At 39.5% G+C, this 17,805-nt stretch overlaps 1 protein-coding gene across 4 annotated transcripts in view; it reads right to left on the bottom strand.

The window, feature by feature from the left end:
* Window positions 1–359: 359 nt before the first annotated feature.
* USP38 (ubiquitin specific peptidase 38) overlaps window positions 360–17,805 on the bottom strand; it is a 32,553-nt gene continuing 15,107 nt past the window's right edge. For 2 of the 4 annotated variants that reach the window (XM_035899223.1, XM_035899226.1), the window contains 2 exons: window positions 10,198–12,470; window positions 360–10,135 (listed from right to left, as the gene is read on the bottom strand). In XM_035899223.1, the coding sequence (XP_035755116.1) occupies window positions 12,309–12,470 (162 nt within the window). In that variant the 3' untranslated portion in view covers window positions 360–10,135; window positions 10,198–12,308. Of the gene's footprint in view, window positions 10,136–10,197; window positions 12,471–14,525; window positions 14,718–17,805 lie in introns of those variants that run through there. The other 2 variants (XM_035899224.1, XM_035899225.1) reach the window with 2 other exon arrangements.

The following is a 17,805-nucleotide window of genomic DNA, read 5'->3' as shown; positions in this document are numbered from 1 at the left end:
ATATAAAGGTACTCTCCCTCGCCACAGGTGCCTAGGTGGTGACCCCACTTCAGGGAGAGGTGATGATCTGCAGAAGGAAGCACACCACATCAGCAGCTGAACTAGAAGCCCAGAGCACCCGCCTGGCCCCCATTCTCTTTTAAGCCGTGCCGCCGCTCACCCCCTCCCTCGCCACTTGCACATAGCAGCAGTGTTGGCTTGGTCAGCTCGCTCACAACAGCAGAAGTAATAAATCCTTCTTTAGCTTATAGCTGCATTTTTAAAATCCAGCACGATGTTTCTTCCTCATCAGATATAGTAACCACTGTAAGCATCCCAAGTGAACAGAATCACACCTGAGACTGATCTGAGCACTTCTTCACTTGCTGTAGGAAAGATGGACTGAGATGAACAAGTTTAACTCCCCAACATCTGCTCAGCAAATGCTCACATAAATCAGGATGCAGAATATAGTATATTTGCCACACCCTGGAATAGCAATAGTCATGCAAGATGAAGAGCCGAGTGAAATCCTGGACCTGCTGAAGTCCATGGCAAGAATCCCATTAATTTCAGGCAGGCCAGTATTTTAATGCAGATTGTTACCAGATGGTAGATTTTAGGACCAATTGACAAGCGCAATTAAAAGCAAAAAAGAATTAACTGATGTGATAGCTGCATTAATTAATTGCATTCATTTTATCAAAAACCAATACACAAACTTCATCTATCTTCCAGCAACAACTATGACTGCTCTCTTAAAAGTACCCATTTTCACTTAGGAAAACCTAAAATTCTTCTAACCAATAAACATTCTCCTCCAAGCAAGCAGATTTTCCACACCAATTGGACTTTTAAACATAGAAAGATACTATTTTTTTTAATACTGTAAGTCACATAGTTTATTTAGATAAACATTATCTCACTCATGCTTAGATCTTTTCCCCCACATGTTGAATAGAATCTTTTGTATTAGAAGTAAAGAGGCAAGGATAAAAATTGGGAGTTGTTCCTGAGATAATACTGCGGTCTCCTAAACTGAATTCAAACCAAACATCAGCTAATACAATAAGCCTAGAGGTAGTACTACAAGTTCATGCTCAGCTTCATAGTGTGGCTGATTTTTTTTTCTTTAGGTCCTTACAAATAATGTAATAAAGATATTGCCTCCAGACAGTTATTCTTAAATTAATCCAAGACTGAGATGAATTACTATAACTCACACTTCTCTCAGCGTGATTGGTTTAGATTGCCTGTATATTTAGGAAGATTAATTTACCCAGGTCACATTATTAAAATTCTTCTATAACCCTAAGGGAGAATTAAAACACCTTTTTCTTCTACAGGCAGCATCTTCATGCTCCTGAAGTAAGGCTAACAGTTCACCGAGCTAGAATGAGCAGATGCAGTTGGACTGCTGGGCAGCATGGTGAGAGACCTTTTACCCAGGACACAAATTTGAGATATTCTCCCAAAGTTATTTTGAAACTTTTTTTTATGGGTCTGTTTATATTTTCTCATTGGCTCCATCTAACTGTCTCACCAAGTGAGTAAAGGAATGGTTATTTTTAAACCACTGGCCACAAACTCCATTTGACGCCTCAAAGACAAGTTAATCTTTCTCACTCATGCTACCTCATCCATGAGGACTCATGAGGAATTTCAGCTTCAGTAAATTCTCTCATGTTCAGCTTAGCTGTCTTGGCTCTGAAGCAAAAGCAGACACAAAAAGATTATTAATAAAAATGCTTTTTTAGCCTCTGCTGATAAGATTTTGCGTATGCACAAGAAGCAGGAACCATCTTGGTTATACCATTGACTTCCCCGAGACATTTAAGATACCCACAGCACCAGCAGTCAGCCATTTATCCTGCCAGTCCTGGTACTAGCTGCTCCAAGAGGGATGCTGATCAGCTGCCACATTAATGGCCTTAGCTTAGCTATTCAATGCAAAGGAGAGACCGGACTATTGCTGTGACTCCAAACTGTGGGCAAGTGTTAGTTTAGCATCTCCTGTGGGCTCCTGCTTTACATTCTCCTCCTCCCTCCCCCCCCTTTTTTCAGAGCTTCGGCCATGCACCAATTCAGAGAAAAACATACAGTCCCAGCCCAGTGCTCCATAGCTCAAAATCGTAAGACAACACTGAATAATTTGATGGGAATGTCAACTAAAAGATAGCAGTGTCATTAGTGCTCTCTACTGGATATACACATAATTACTCCAGAATTAATACAGCACGTCAGGGACCTCAGTAACAAAGTGGTGTTAAACAACTTGTATTTAAATTATAATACTTGCACTGTATTTATAAAAGCTTATGTTACTCAAAGCAAGTTAAAACCTTACATCGAGATGCAAAGGATGTACAGAAGTCCCTGAAAACAAAACACAGCTGAAGTTGCAACTCTGATGTCTGAAGTAGGTCAGTTAGAGAAAAAACAAGCAAGACTATACAGGAATACTTGAGTCAGGATAGTTTTAATCAGAAATATTCCTTCCCATATCCATATGCACAGATTAATTTACAGCTAACAACTGTAAAATTTAATTTCAGAGATTCCTCTGCCCTCAAAAGTAGTAATGCATTTGGAAGTCACACAATCTTCATCACTTTTCATACCCTGCAAATACAGGGCAAGCTTCTACTTGGCAGTCAGACTAAGTGGTGTCACTTAGTTCACTCTGACTTCCAGGTGAAGAAAACTAAGTCAACATTTCTGTTACCCCCGACCATCACCACCAGTGCCCATGGCTTCATCTGAGTGGAGAGCACCATAATTTGCCATTCCCTCCAGCCAACACTGAATCACCAAGCCCCATCACCAGCAGAATGGTTGTGCTGCCCTGTAAGTCCAGCATTATTCAGAGCCAAACATAAAAATGCCCAATTTGGTATCGAAGTGTTGATGGTTCAAGCACCTGCAACCACAAGCCTTTGCATAAAAATGAATAGTGATAGGCCTTTGTGAGAACCTCTTCATAACGCAATTCCCTACAGACACCTGAAGCTACCTACCACTATACTACTTCCTTCTACCAGTGGGCATATAGATTCCTTAGCAGGAGTTCTTAAAGGGTTGAAGAAACACAAAACTTCTTACTGTAATTGCTACTTGCCTGAATTTTCACATGCAAAACAGAGGCTTTACAGAAAGTCGCACTAGGTCATGTACACACAACAGTTCATTTTAAGTTTTTAAATTGCATTTTTGTTATCCCATGTTTGACACATCTAGGAATTGATTTTATCACAGTAGCATTTAAAAATTAACCACGAAAAAAACCACCATTACAAACAGCCCTGTACTGACAGGCATGCAGTGTAGAAGATATAGTCTGTGTCCTGGAGAGGTCAGCATCAGAGTTGACAATGCAGCTGCAAGGGACATGAGGAGGGGGAGAGTGGATGTGAGGAGGGAAACCACCACAACATCGATGAAGCCACAGCACAAAACATTCCGTAAGTATCATGATCATTTATTCCACTGAATTTGTTTAGGGGAGAGCAAGATAAGAGAGATAAGAGTTGCCAAATGGATAGGGCAGAACTGGTGAAAACCACTACCACACACAGAGCTGCTGAGAAAGCTGTCCAAATTACCATTTTCCCTGCTTAGTGATACTGCAGTTTCTCTTACCCACTGAGTATCTGGCTGCATCCCCTCAGTTTTTCATGAGGGCACTTAAAGTTGGAGGGGAGTAAAGAGTAAATAAATCTTGCTGAGTCCCAGTGATCTGAAGGAGAACATCTATCCTAAAAAAATCTGGGGTTAAGGAGGTTTCAGGGATGAGGCTATGAATGACCTAAAATAAAATACCTATCCCATCAGATTGGACTTATTCTTATTATACAACCCCCCCACACACACTAGTGCATCACCTTTAAAAAAGCAGGGAGGGAGAATATTCAGGCAAAAGAATTATTGGGAAAAAATTAATAGCTGTATCCAAAGGAGATTAAGTTAAAAAGACAAAATCCAAAATATTTACTTCTATCCAAAAAAATTTGCTTGAATACAATGCAGGTGGATAGGAGGCTGGGCATTAGTTTAGCTCAGATAACAATGAAAACACAAGTAGGTCACAATTACATTGACCAACGATTGCTATACTTTTTGCCATATTTTTTCTTCCATGATACATTCTATATATGCACATGACATGAAGTTGGTAAGGTTTTGCTTAAACATCTTCTCCCTGGTCTCAAAGAGTAGGAAATCCACAGCTTTGCATACCCCCCCACCCCACTCCGAAGCTCTTGCTCACGTTTCTTTCCAGTATCTCCCTCCCCTTTTTTAAAATCCTCTGGTTGTTTTCCTTTCATCAAATCCTCTCCAAAGCTGAACATTCATGCCCATTCCCAGAATGTGAGCTGGGGAATGTGAAAGAGCTGCTACTCTATAGTTCATCCTGGTCTCTCTCACTCAGAACATCCTTAGCACCAAAGGAGACCAAGTAAGATGGAGATGAGCTGACTTAAGAATTTAAAAGCAGTCTTGTCAAATAAGCAGTTACAAACTTACTCCCTTGAAGTTCCTCCCAACTTCTGGCTTATGCTATGTATTCACAAGTGGAGAAAAAATATTGACCACAATGTACAAACTCCATATTAATTTGCTCCCAGAAAAATGAGAAGTTTCAGAAAAAAAAATACTCTGCTCCTCCATACCTGCAATGAAAGGAAATGCTCTTCATCTATGACTACACTTAAGTCTGTGGTCTATGAACAGAGGGTGCATTTCAGGCCTAGTGTACCAATAACATCTCAGTCTCCCTATACATGCCTTCCACCTTAACACACCCTGTGAAAGCATGGGAGCAGCAGGACTCTTGTAGGCTGCCATGCAAGATCACACAGACACTACCTAGCATTGCATTCCAGGAACCTATCCTTCTTCCGCAGAAATGTTAGTAACTTCTTTTAAGTACTTGAGGCCGGTTTGCTTCCTATTCCATGTCCTCAGATTCATATCGCTTACTATACCCACACACGTCTTCATTCACATCAATCCCCAAATTCAAAATACAGCAGACAAAACCAAATGATGAAATCATCCACCTAGTTGCTTGTTTATACTGCAGCCAATTCCCTTCCCCAATTAATTTTGCGAAGCTGCTGTTTTCATGGTCTCATCAGTAGGAAACACCTCTTGCAGCCCTGGGATTTTAAAGCACAGCAGAGAACCAGCAGCTCCTACTGGAGCCAAGTCATTTATTTTTTTTAAATTATGATTAGGTCCTTTACTATGTTAAAGCTTGATCTGTCCTTTACCTTGGCAGTTAGGTTCAAGTTACTTAAAGCAAAACCAAAACAGCTCAGGTCAAAAATAATTCTTCAATTAGCCTGAATACATCCTGGATGAAGGGGAGGTTCCCACGATTTTATCCTCACAGGCAGTACCAAGCTTAATCCTGAGACCACATAAAGGCAGCTGTTTCTAATGCCAGAGGGAGGTGTGGGCAGCCAACTAGAGGAGACTCAACTTCAAACTACACATTCTAAGGGCAACCCAAGCCTTTCCCTTCCCTCTCACACAATTCACCATGCAGGAGTAATTTACAGATTATTAACTGGCCTGTTAATTGTTTGAGTTTCCTACATATTCTGGTAGATAAGAGAAACAATCAAACCCAAAAACCTCCTTTCAACTTGTAGTCTGGGGAAATTTGAGGAGAAATACACAAAGGTTGAAACCAGCCTTCGAAAACCTTGTCTTTATGTAAAGGAGGCCTGAACGGTTCTGTGCCATAACTTCCACGTTCATTGAGAACTGCTGCATTTTAAACAATGATGATGTTCTTTATTAGTTCAACAAGTTGAAGGTCATTTCATCTTCCTGGAAGATTTAAGTAACACCAATTGAGAAGACAACTCAAATGAAACATTGACATATCACTGCAACTGAAATACACACGAAATTCAACTATTGCCTACACTTGGTCCTCCAGATCTAGTTGGCCCATTAAGAGTTCTCTGCTCTGACTTATTTTTCCATGTTTTTGTGCGAGATCCTTCAAGGTGAGATTTACAAATATAATTTACAATTCCAAAAAAATCCCAAACCCACCCAACCTACCACTGTTATATTTTACTAGAATATTTGCCTTTCAATTCAAGTCAAACACATAAAAACTTCGGTACTGTCAGACACCTTCTGAGGCCTTTAAAAATATATATTTTGACTTCTTTATGCAGCCCAACACGTGTACAGTAAAGCACTCATTTGCCCCATCCATTTTTAAAAACCAATATGAAATACTATTAAACATTTATGCCAGTTTACAACAGCAAGATTTAAGAACAGGAATACTGCCAAAGTGGTTTCAACTGTAGTTCAATAGAAAAAACACCATGAAAGACACAGCAGGAAAATTAAATAACTTTCTTTTAAGGAATACAGTACTAAGTATTCTAATTCTTTAGAGAACACTTGAGAAAGGGTGAGTCAGTTGAAAAACCGCACAGACCTTTAAAGCCAAGTACTAACACATTCCTCCATTTGGCAAGGGATATGCCCTCCCCTCAGAACTGGGGATTTTTGCTTTGCATCTCCGCAAACCACTGAAGGCTGACACTTCTTTTTTGTCATTTAATGCACACTGTAGTAAAACAAATGGTGAAACAGTTCACAGCCCTTGCATGAAATTTTATAAGAACTCAGAATAAACACAGATCCAAAACGTGGTCATGCAGCATAAAGTAATGACAACAGTCTATATTCGCCGAGTAAAAGGAACCATTATTATGAACAGGTCAATTCTCATACCTGTTCCAATCAAGTTAAAAAACTCTTTACAAGACTATAGCCCAGAGAAGTGGTCTCCAAAGTGAGGTGCGTGCACCCCAGGGTGTATGCAAGAAGAAAACTATTTTTTGTACCATTAATAAACAAAATTTTAAATAAAAATAGCATTTATTTAATCTTTATCTCATACTTTTTCAATTTCTACTCTTGTGTATGTACATAATATATTAGGACAGTAGTACATATATAGGTTATAAATAAATAAATATACACATATTGGGTGCACACTTAAGTTTTTACTGATAGGGGCATGCAGTCAAAAAAAGTTTGGAGGCCACTGGCCTCGAGGATGCTGTATGATACTACAGCTGCTAGCCCAAGCACATATCCTGTTGCTGAATTCATTTTTTAATCTGAAATACTTTCCTCAGCAGCATATTTGAAAATATGTTTACTGACAGGGGGTTTTCCCCCCTCAAGTACACTGATATAATGGAAATTTTAGAAGGATTAGGCTTGGATAACAAAGCATTGTTGACAGAGTATCCTTTGGTGGAATTACACTAAAGTTACAACTTCAGCAGATACATGTGAAATTATCATTAGAACATACACAACTTCTAAATCAGATCAGACCCATCCTTTCCTTTTTGCAGTTCAGCAGTCTCATTTTAGTCTTGCACCAGCACTTCTTCACTGCCTCCCTGCCCTTCCTTCCCACACTCTAACTCCATGTGTGACCACCCAACCTCTGCATGCCACAGGTGCCAGTCCCCGTCAGTGCTGCAAGGGGCCCCTGAGCTACCCTGGGTGTCTCTAAGGGGGCTGGGGACTACGCCCCACTTGAGCAAGCACACCAGACTTCTCTTGCGGCCCCTGCTGCAGAGACATGTGCTGAAGCAGCACCCCAGGGTGGCTGCCTCTGGCCACCCAGATGTGCAGAGGATGGTGAAGGTCCCAAATGGCCACCCAGCAAGGCACAATTCACAGGTGGCAGCTGCTCTTCCCAGTCAACATCTGGGAAAGCCAGCCAGCAGGTATCCCAGCATTTCAGTGCATGTGGTAGCATGCTGCTTACCAAGGTGGCAGTGGCAGATTGTGCATTTTGACATGCCTACTCCAGCACTTCTACAACTGATTCCTAAAAATATTATCCACACTGGAGAAAAAAAAGGAACAAGAAATGTGTATCCTGAATCCACATACATGCCAAGAATCCAGAAAAAATTACTTCTTTTTTAAATAAGAAAGCAGCACACTGTATTTAAAAACCTTCATATCTGCTTCACTCTCGCTGGTTTTAAGTTGTTTTCCCTTTTATCTGGATACTTTCATTCAAGCAAAAGCAAGACTCATAGTGAATGGGGGCATGTGTGTGCATTTAAAAAAATAAAAAGCATGCGTGGTAAGCCAACGCTACACCACATATCACAGCCCGCATCTGATCACAGCCACAGCTCAACTCACAGGCCAAGTCTCTTCAACCCACTTGCTGAACCAGGGACACTCACTAGCTCTTAAGCCCACGCAGAACATAGGCTTGTACACAAGCCGAAGTGTCACACAATTTTTGGTTCTCAACTGTTACATTTAACCTGACACCTATGTGATTTAAGAGCATATTACTCATTGCTACGAATTCGAATTAAGGTAGACCTACAACAACTGGCTGTAGGGAACATGAAAGTTTTTAACATCATCTATTCTGATCCTGTTTAGATCATAGATCATTTTGCTCACCCATAGAAAAAAAATCCAGTAATTTACATTTGATTACAGCCTACTGAGGACATCAAGCGCTTTACATCACAAAGTAGGTTGTTAACCAGGGAATTGCCCTTGTGTTAGAAACTGAGCACATTTCTCTGGACCACAAGTCATCCCGGCTTCTACTTTCCATCACTTAATTTTTATGCCTTGCTCCCCTAAATCAGAGACCAACACTACCCAAAACTGAGCAGTAAACCTTTGCTGCTGTTATGGGGTAGTATAGTATTCCTTTTGTTTACACAAAACTAGCAATGTGTCAAGACAGGAAGCCCAACAGAAGTGCAAAACTCTAGCAAGGGACTAGAAGGGACCTCTGGTTTATCAAGTCTAGTTGCCTACTACTGAGACACCACTTTGCATTTTATGTCCTTCATAGATACGCTTGGCTCTTCCTTCAAAGCAGGTCTCTGCCTGGAAGGCTGTTCCAGAATTAGTTCTAGTAATTAGGAACTTGGCTTCTAATCTAAATCTTACTTACAGAAAGTTTATATCCACTTGCTTTTGTTCTAACACTCCTTTAGCTCACAGTGCTTATGCCCTTTGCCTATCATTCATACAAAAAAAAAAAAAAAAGCAGTATTCCGACTCTATAAACAACCTTCCTGCTACAGATAAAAAAAAAAAAAGGCCTACCCATGAAATTAAACTTCCAGAGCATACAGAAGATAAAATATTTAACTTTCCAGAGTAGGGAACAAGGAGGGGGGAAAAAAAAGGAAGAAAAGAGAGCTAGCCAGAAGGTGTGATTTCTTTACTTAGCTAAAGAAGCCTTTTCCCTCCTCATCCTGGATAGATGGGCTTGTAGATATTGTAATCACTCGTTAGGGGTGACATTCACAGCAGTCCACTGTAATGCTCCACAAGAAAAAACCTGTACAAAATGAACTGTATGGAAGAAAGTTAATACAACTCCACTGACCATTAAAACAAAGACCAAAACACAATGCATCTTGTTAAAAAGAAATATGAATTTAAAAGACATACTATCCCCTTGAGTTCAGTACAATAGTGTATCCTTCATGAAAGGAAACAACTTCGAAATTAAGAATGGAGCCAAAAAGGTCAATACACAAGCCACCCAGCATTCATTCACAGGTAACAGAAATCGAAGTACCATATATATATATATATAGTTCTCTCACATTATGTCCAGAAGATAGGAGCATGCAACACCATTACTGTAAACAATGAAAAAAGGTGTACATTTTAGAGTGTGAAATACTTCTCCACTTTCACTAGTTTTATTGAAACCTTCCAAGTAAGGTATGAATCGGCCTATGATGGTTTTCAGGTCAGCAAGCAGACTTGCAAATAGGTATTCTGAATTTTAAAATCCATTTGTAAAGCCCAAAGTAACTGCGTCAACAGAAGTCAACAAGGGGAAACAAAGAAGTTATTTTCCATTTGAGACATACCATCATTTTATACCTAAGGAGATCCAACCCTATTGGCATTACTCTCATAAAATTTCCATATTTAACACCTAATTTAGAACAGGCAAACAAGGGTGTAGAAAGCCTTCTAAGAGCTCATGAAATAAATATAGAACAATAAGTATACAAAACTCACACTGCACATTATTTTTAGGTAGGCTACATAATTTGTATTTTTACTGTGAAAACATAAAAACAAAACTGACCTTTACAAAATTATGATTTTATATATAATTTGTATTTTTACTGTGAAAACATAAAAACTGACCTTTACAAAATTATGATTTTATAGAGAGTAAAAACACTTCCCCCTGCTTCTACTTAGTAGTGTTTTAAAATGAACAGTAAATTGATACAGAGACACAAAATACTCCCATTGTAATGCAAACAGTAGACAGCTTTTTAGTGTGTCCTCATAATTTGGGAGAGAAAAGCCAAATCAACCTGTCATACAAAACATTTTCAAACCCGAGCTAACTGGTAGAGAAGCCTAAAAGGAAATAAAAAACCCTCTCAGACTGAAAGCTACAGAATTTCAAGGCGAAGTGAGCTTTCAAGAAAACCTTGTCCAAGCACAACAAAACGAGAACGTTCCTCACACGCGTCTCATAGCATTCCACATCTCCACAGCCAAACCCCTGGTTCAGAGACCTACAACTGAGATAGCAATGAAAGGGTAGGTCAAAGCCAAGGTACTACAAATGGTCAAAACAGATCTTGGAAACTACTGAAAAATGAAAATGAGCTGCTCTAGAGCTTTCTCGAGCAGTAACATATGAACCTATAGCAGAGCAAACAGTTTCAGTGATAATATAAAAATAGCTTGCAAGCTAAGTTACCTTTCAGACTAAACTCCATATATTTGATATAATATGAACAAGGTTTAATTACCTCAACTTATTTTATGCTTTTTAAAGGCATTTTCTAAGAAATTTATTTTGTACAGTTAAGCTAACACCTGCCAGGTTTGCATGCTTTTTAAGGATGCACTTTGTCACCTAGTAAAATATAAAACCACAGTAAAACAGTGCAGAATTTTGTAAAAATACTTTAAATAAATTTACACTTCACTACAAGATTATTCAAGTCAAGAATCAATCACCAGATTCAACAGTATAACTCCTTTACTTCTGTTATCCTCATTGCACATCAAAACCAAAGTCGCTATTTCTGCCAAGACTAAAAGTGTGGATCCTCAACCTCTGCTGGCCTAACCAGCAAGCAAACACTACTCCATCAGGCAGTATCATACTGGTCTTCCGCAGGCAGCTGAAATTTCTCACTACAAGCAAAATCAGAAGGCAAAACTTCAAGGGAGTCTTAGAAGCACAGATCCTCAGCAAGGATCGATACAGGTAGCCTCTCTATGATTTCACAAACATAGTTCAGTATTTATGACCAGCTTTTCTCAGCAATGCAGGCCATGAAAGTTATCAATCACTAGGTATGTATTTTTTTAAATCAAAAGATAATGGGCAACACAATGCATTTCAAACTACCAGATTTTTTACATCTGGAAACCTAATAGCTTTCTATAAAGGTCTTAATTTCCAATATTGACAAAAAATAGTTGACTACTAACACATTTTTCCCCTTTTCTGCAGCCTCGGAAAGTTTGTTTTAAGTTACAGTACTGCAAGGCACATACAGAATGTCTTCCTTTCCAATACACAGCAGATATATTCCCTGAAATAATTTTAAAATCCTCAAAACAATTAGAAATGCTACAAAGTTAACAACTTCTATTTAAAAACATTGTTCCTACAGAACATGCACTTTTTTGGAAAACAACTTAGCAAATACTTATAAATTATTTTTTTCTTCTTTACATTTACAGTGGAAATATATTGAATAAATTTTAATCTGGAAAGTACTGTGTCATGTCACATTTAAGTTATTGCCTTCATTATAAATTGCATCATTTCTGGAAATCCATAAAGGTACTGGATTTGAAATTAAGGTGGGGGTGAGGGACTATGTATGCAGTTTAGCCCATCTGAAAGGATTTCCACATGAAGCAATACCGTCAGAGTAAAAAATGAACTTTCTTCATTCAGCGGATGAGGACAATAGAAACTGATGTAAGTGCGTTTGTTCAGTTTAATGCAGTATCATTAGCAACTACTTAAAAATCCATTTTCTGTCTTTTGGGCAAGCATATCTTACTATAAAAGCAACTGAATTTTTAAGAGGTAGTTTTTTTCCATTATGCGCTTATTTATTTCAAATAAAACATAACCAAAAAAACCCCAACATTTGCTTTTGAACAAGGATCAAGTCTCAAAACTTGGTACAATATCTGACAAAGTTCAATATTTTAGTTGTCCTCAGCAGTACTGGGCTGCTTTGGAACCAGTGTATTCCAGGTTGTCTTCGTAGTCAAAAGACTAATCTACCAACAGTACTGAACCCACCCCCTCCTCCTCCACCTGTGGGTCCACAACTTCCCGGGGGGTCGTTGTCATCAAATCCATTGGGTCGGAAAGAGCATGAGGCTGAGGCAGCTTGAAGTGCTTGTGTTCGAGCACTAAGCTCTTGCTCCTGAAAGGAAAAAAATAAAGAGACAACTGAAAAAAACCCCCAACCTCAAGTCCTCGAAGCAGCTTATTTCTAGGAAATTTTGAAAGAGCTTTTAAAGCAACATCGCTAACTTCTGCACTCCCAAGACTGGATGGCTTTGCTGAACTTCACATTGAATGTTCACAGCCAGAGATGTACAATTTCGTTGAACATCAGTAAATATATGTGAATCATAATTAAATCCATTTAAGTTTATGCTAAAATTGTATTTTATAGGCACGGGGGATGTTACTAAAGAATTAGGCTGCTGATCAAAAGCTAACAAAACATTAGTTTTTGATACATGTTTCACATGAATTTTCATCCTAGCAATTTTAAGATGCTCTTGTTCTTGGTTGCCAAGTAGACAGGTAAGACCATTAATTCAATGTTAATTATTTAAAAGACACCTTTTTTAATTTCACTCAATCACCTGCACAGAGTACAATGTACTTGGATAAAAAGCAAAAAGATGGACAAGTTATTTAGTTTCCATTCAGTGCAGCTTTTTAACTTTCAAGTGTTATTGCTGTGCTAACTCTGTTTTAACATTAGTGAGTCTCAGGAACTCTCAAGCAAGCCATAAAATCAGATTCAGCTGCTGGAAAAAGTACCTGCACAAGTAGCAGCAACAAGAAAGCCTCGCCTCCTGCCAGCTGCTTTTTCAGCTGAATGCCCCTGTGGCTTCTTAGACATCTAAGAAAGAGATAATCACAGGCTTTTCCCTCATTAGAGATATCATACTCTGGCCAACTAGTTTCATAAACCTTGCAGCGATTTCTTGTCTTTAGTACCCCTTTCTCAAATTGGCCAAGAGCTTCAAAAATTGAGGGAGGGAAGGCAGGTGTTGGGCTCTAAAAGACTGATAAGAAAAAGATAGCAGACCTGTACAAGATTTATTTCTTTAGGAAACAAAATGAAAGTATTCAGATACTAAGGCTCACACCGATAGCTTCCTCCACATGACGCTTACTCACTACATAGCTCCCCCTAAAGGCAACGGGAGGAAATTTTAACAGGGGCTTAGTAATAACATGGGTCACCTTGAATTGTTCCTTTTCTTTTCCACCTCCTGATGAAAGCAAGGAACAGAGCCAAGAACCTGGAAGACTGTTTGCATTATACTACCATGAAAGCACTAAACTTAGTCTTGTCCATGTACTTTCACGGGTGCTAAAAATAGTACTTGTGGGTTTAAATTACTCTGCCCTCTCAGAAAAAACACAGCTTGAAGCTATTTTACATTACTGAGGACTGAAATGCATACTCATTTCCAAAATTATATAAAAGATATTCAGATGACATGGTCTACATCAATATGCTGGCCATATTCTTGAAAGACAGTGTTATGCTATCTCCAGCAGTACGTAGATTCTTCTATGTCTCCTAACTATAAGACTCATCAAAAACTAAGGAAGTTTACTAGGAATAACAAGGGAATATGAAGAACTCACTTCTAGTACCAGAAATCAACAGAAAATTTTGATTAAAACAGCAGGCCTTGTATAAATAAGCCTGTTTAGTTGAAAAACTACACTGCAAAACTGTTCAGCTTGGAACAGAATTTCTTCTCAAAACCAAACGGTGGGAGACTCGTTACACAGTACCTGAGTTGGTGGGTTAGTTTTTTTTTTTTTGGTAAAATGTCTCAGAAAAATGTTTGTTCTAATGCAGCACAGTACCAAACAAAAAATGGAGTTTTCTTTACTTTTCTTTACCTGTCATCCCTCTAAAGAACTGTTTTCTGGCAACTTTATACCTCTTAAACCCCAGTGGTTGAGTTTTACCTAACAAACTGTACTATAAAAGAATATAAGCATCCACAATAGGTTTGTAGATCATGTTATATTAAATAAAAAGTCTTAAAATCGTAGACAAAAAGAATACTAGAGACTTACAAAAAGATTTTTTTTTTTTTGCCAGATTTAGCTAGAAACACAATTTATTTTAATTTGCCTTTCTGCAGTTACTGGATAACATGAGGTTTTGGCACAGCTATGCAGCTACATTACTTTATATATGTCTTCTGTTACATACCTTTCACAGTACCGTAGTAACAGTGTGATTGCTCTACTGTCACTAGGCTTCCTTACAGAGAGGAGCCGAGCCAAGAGGAGAAGCACTACTATGAACAGCAACACCACAGTACCTTGCACAGGCCTTATGTGCAAGGGATGGCTCTTGCAGCTCTGGAGATGCACGTTGTGTTTGGTACAGAGTGTAAGTGAGCTGCAAGCACAGCTTTTGTCAACCACTTCAAAATACTGTTCAGAAAAATGCACTGAGAACAGGATAAACCTCAGCTGGGATCTTAACTTCATTGCTACTGTGTACAAAACATTTTCTATAATGAATGGAAGGTGTAACTATATACATGGACACACACAGGAGAAATACAGAGCAGTAATCAAATTATCAAAGTTCCTTGACATAGTATTAGTATTAAAAAAACCACACACTATTTATGCCTTCAATGCTAAAAGTGAAATTATTTAGCAGTTTAAGGTATTTCATGCTTTATTTGTGTTCAGTAGTTTGTGCTAACTGAGCATATTTCTTTCTTTTCTCAAGGCATATATTGACTTGATTAATACCAACCTACATTAAATTGTTCTAGCATAGCATACAGAACTGGCATTTTTGCAAGAAATAGCCTTGTTTTTAAAAAAATGCTGAATGTTTTCAGGCCCATTATATTTATCCCAACAAATATTGAATCAGGTAAGTAAAACTTGATCATCAATACAGTTCCCTGGACTGAGAATAATGCATAGCATCCATCTCTGCCTTCCACTTTTTCCCAGAATGGGATTTTAAAATTTGTTTTAACTGGAGTGGGAGCTACCCATATTGCAGGTTTTGTTATTTAAAATGAAAACATTTTCATTTACCATGTGGTAAACTGGTATGCAATAGTAAAACAAAAGCAGTAACCTAGAGATTTTTTTGCACATTTCTTCTAAAAAGTAAAGGCTTCCTCAGGACAGAAAAGCATATCTTTAACTTAGTAGGAAAATACTAGTTTAGAACTCTGAATAACAATGAAATGTGACTTCTCAAAATATGATAACTTAATTCAGTGAATCATAATATTACTATTCATTTGAGAAAAACAGTAACTGAGCATTTCTAATCAGCCTCATTTAAATTGAGATAAGGACAGGATCTCAACAACTCTGAGATTAGTAGAGTACTACTAAGAAAGCCAACACCAAAGGATCCAAAATGGAAAGGTGAGTAAAAGATCATAAATTTAAAACACACACACACAAAACTCCCTAAAAACCAAACAAAAACTGTACACTTGGAAATTTTTTTTTTCATTTTGAGGAAACCATATGGGGTTTTTTTTGTTTTACTTATAAAGGTTTTCAAGAAGCTACTATCCCCGCAATGAATAGGACTGGGGTGCTCAGCAACTTTTTTTGCCTCAGTCTTCACTGACAACCTCTCTTCCCACACCTCTCGAGTAGACGAACTGCAACATGGGGACCGGGGGAGCGAAGTCCCTCTCCCACTATCAGAGAAGGTCAGGTTTGTGAACACCTGAGGCCCCTGAACACCTATGGGACCTGACAAGATTCATCCCAGAGACCTGAGGGAATTGGCTGATGTAGCTGCCAAGCCACTCTCCATAATATCTGAAAAGTCATGGTGGTCAGGTGAAGTGCTTGGGGACTGGAAGAACAGAAACATCACACCCATTTTTGAAAAGGGTGGAAAGGAAGACCCTGGGAACTACCGACCTGTCAGCCTCACCTGGGAAGATCATGGAACAGATGCTCCTAGAAGCTATGCTAAAACACATGGAGGGTAGGGAGGTGATTTGAGATAGCCAGCATGGCTTCCCCAAGGGCAAGTCCTGCCTGACCAACCTAGTGGCCTTCTATGATGAAGTGATTACATCAGCAGATGAGGGAAGAGCTAAGAATGTCATCTGTCTGGACTTCTGTAAGGCCTTTGACATGGTCCCTCACAACATCCTTCCCTTTAAATTGGGGAGATATGGATTTGATGGGTAGACTGTTTGGTGGATGAGGAATTGGTTGGATGGTTGCAATCCAGAGGGTTGTGGTCAACAGCTCAATGTCCAGATGGAGACCGGTGACGAGTGGTGTCCCTCAGGGGTCCATACTGGGACCAGTACTGTTTAATCTTCATCAGTGACACAGACAGTGGGACTGAGAGTTCCCTCAGCAAGTTTGCAGATGACACCAGAGTAGTATCATTGACATGCCTGAGGGACAGGATGCCATCCAGAGGGACCTGAACAAGCTCAAGAAGTGGACCCATGTGAACCTCATGAGGTTCAACATGGCCAGCTGCAAGGTCTTGCACCTGGGTCAGGGCAACCACCAGTATCAATAGAGATTGGAAGATGAGGTATTTAAAAGAAGGGTAGATGAGGTGCTTAGGGACATGGTTTAGTGGTGGGATGGCAGTGTTAGGTTAATGGTTGGACTTGATGATCTTAAAGGTCTTTTCCAACATAAACAATTCTATGATTCTATGAAGGGGTTGAGAGCAACCCTGCAGGGGAGGACTTGGGGGTACCGATGGATGAAAAGCTGGACATGAGCCAGCAATGTGTGCTTGCAGCCCAGAAAGCAACCCATATCCTGGGCTGCCTCAAAAGAAGTGTGGCCAGCAGGTCAAGAAGGTGATTCTGCCCCTCTGCTCTGGCGAGACCCTACCTGGAGTACTGCATCCAGCTCTAGAGTCCTCAGCACAGGAAAGACATGGACCTGTTGGACTGGGTCCAGAAGAGGGCCATGAAAATGATCTGAGGGATGGTACACCTCTCCTGTGAAGACAGGCTGAGAGAGTTGGGCTTGTTCAGCCTGGAGAAGAGAAGGCTGCGGGGAGACCTGATTGCAGCCTTTCAGTACTTAAAGGGGGCTTCTAAGAAAGATGGGGGCAAACTTTTTAGCAGGGCCTGTCATGACAGGACAAGGGGTAATGGTTTCAAACTTAAAGAGTGTAGATTCAGGCAAGATACAAGGAAGACATTTTTTATGAGGAGGGTGGCGAAACACTGGAACAGGTTGCCCAGAGAAGTGATAGATGCCCCATCCCTGGAAACATTCAAGGTCAGGCTGGATGGGGCTCCGAGCAACCTGACCTAGCTGAAGATGTCCCTGCTCACTGCAGGGCAGGTTGGACTAGGTGACCTTTAAAGGTCCCTTCCAACCCAAACTGTTCTATGATCTGAGATTGCTGGCAAAGACAACATGTTTTGTGCTATCCTATACAGTCAAGAGGAGCTGGCATATAAACAAAGATAGTTAGGACACAAATGCTTTAACCACACATTCTG

The sequence above is a fragment of the Egretta garzetta genome, unplaced genomic scaffold, assembly GCF_000687185.1.
Source record: "Egretta garzetta isolate BGI_Z169 unplaced genomic scaffold, ASM68718v1 scaffold258, whole genome shotgun sequence".
In the NCBI taxonomy this organism is placed as follows: domain Eukaryota; kingdom Metazoa; phylum Chordata; class Aves; order Pelecaniformes; family Ardeidae; genus Egretta; species Egretta garzetta.
Note: the sequence above shows the minus strand (reverse complement) of the source record. Positions and strands in the feature narration are given on the sequence as shown.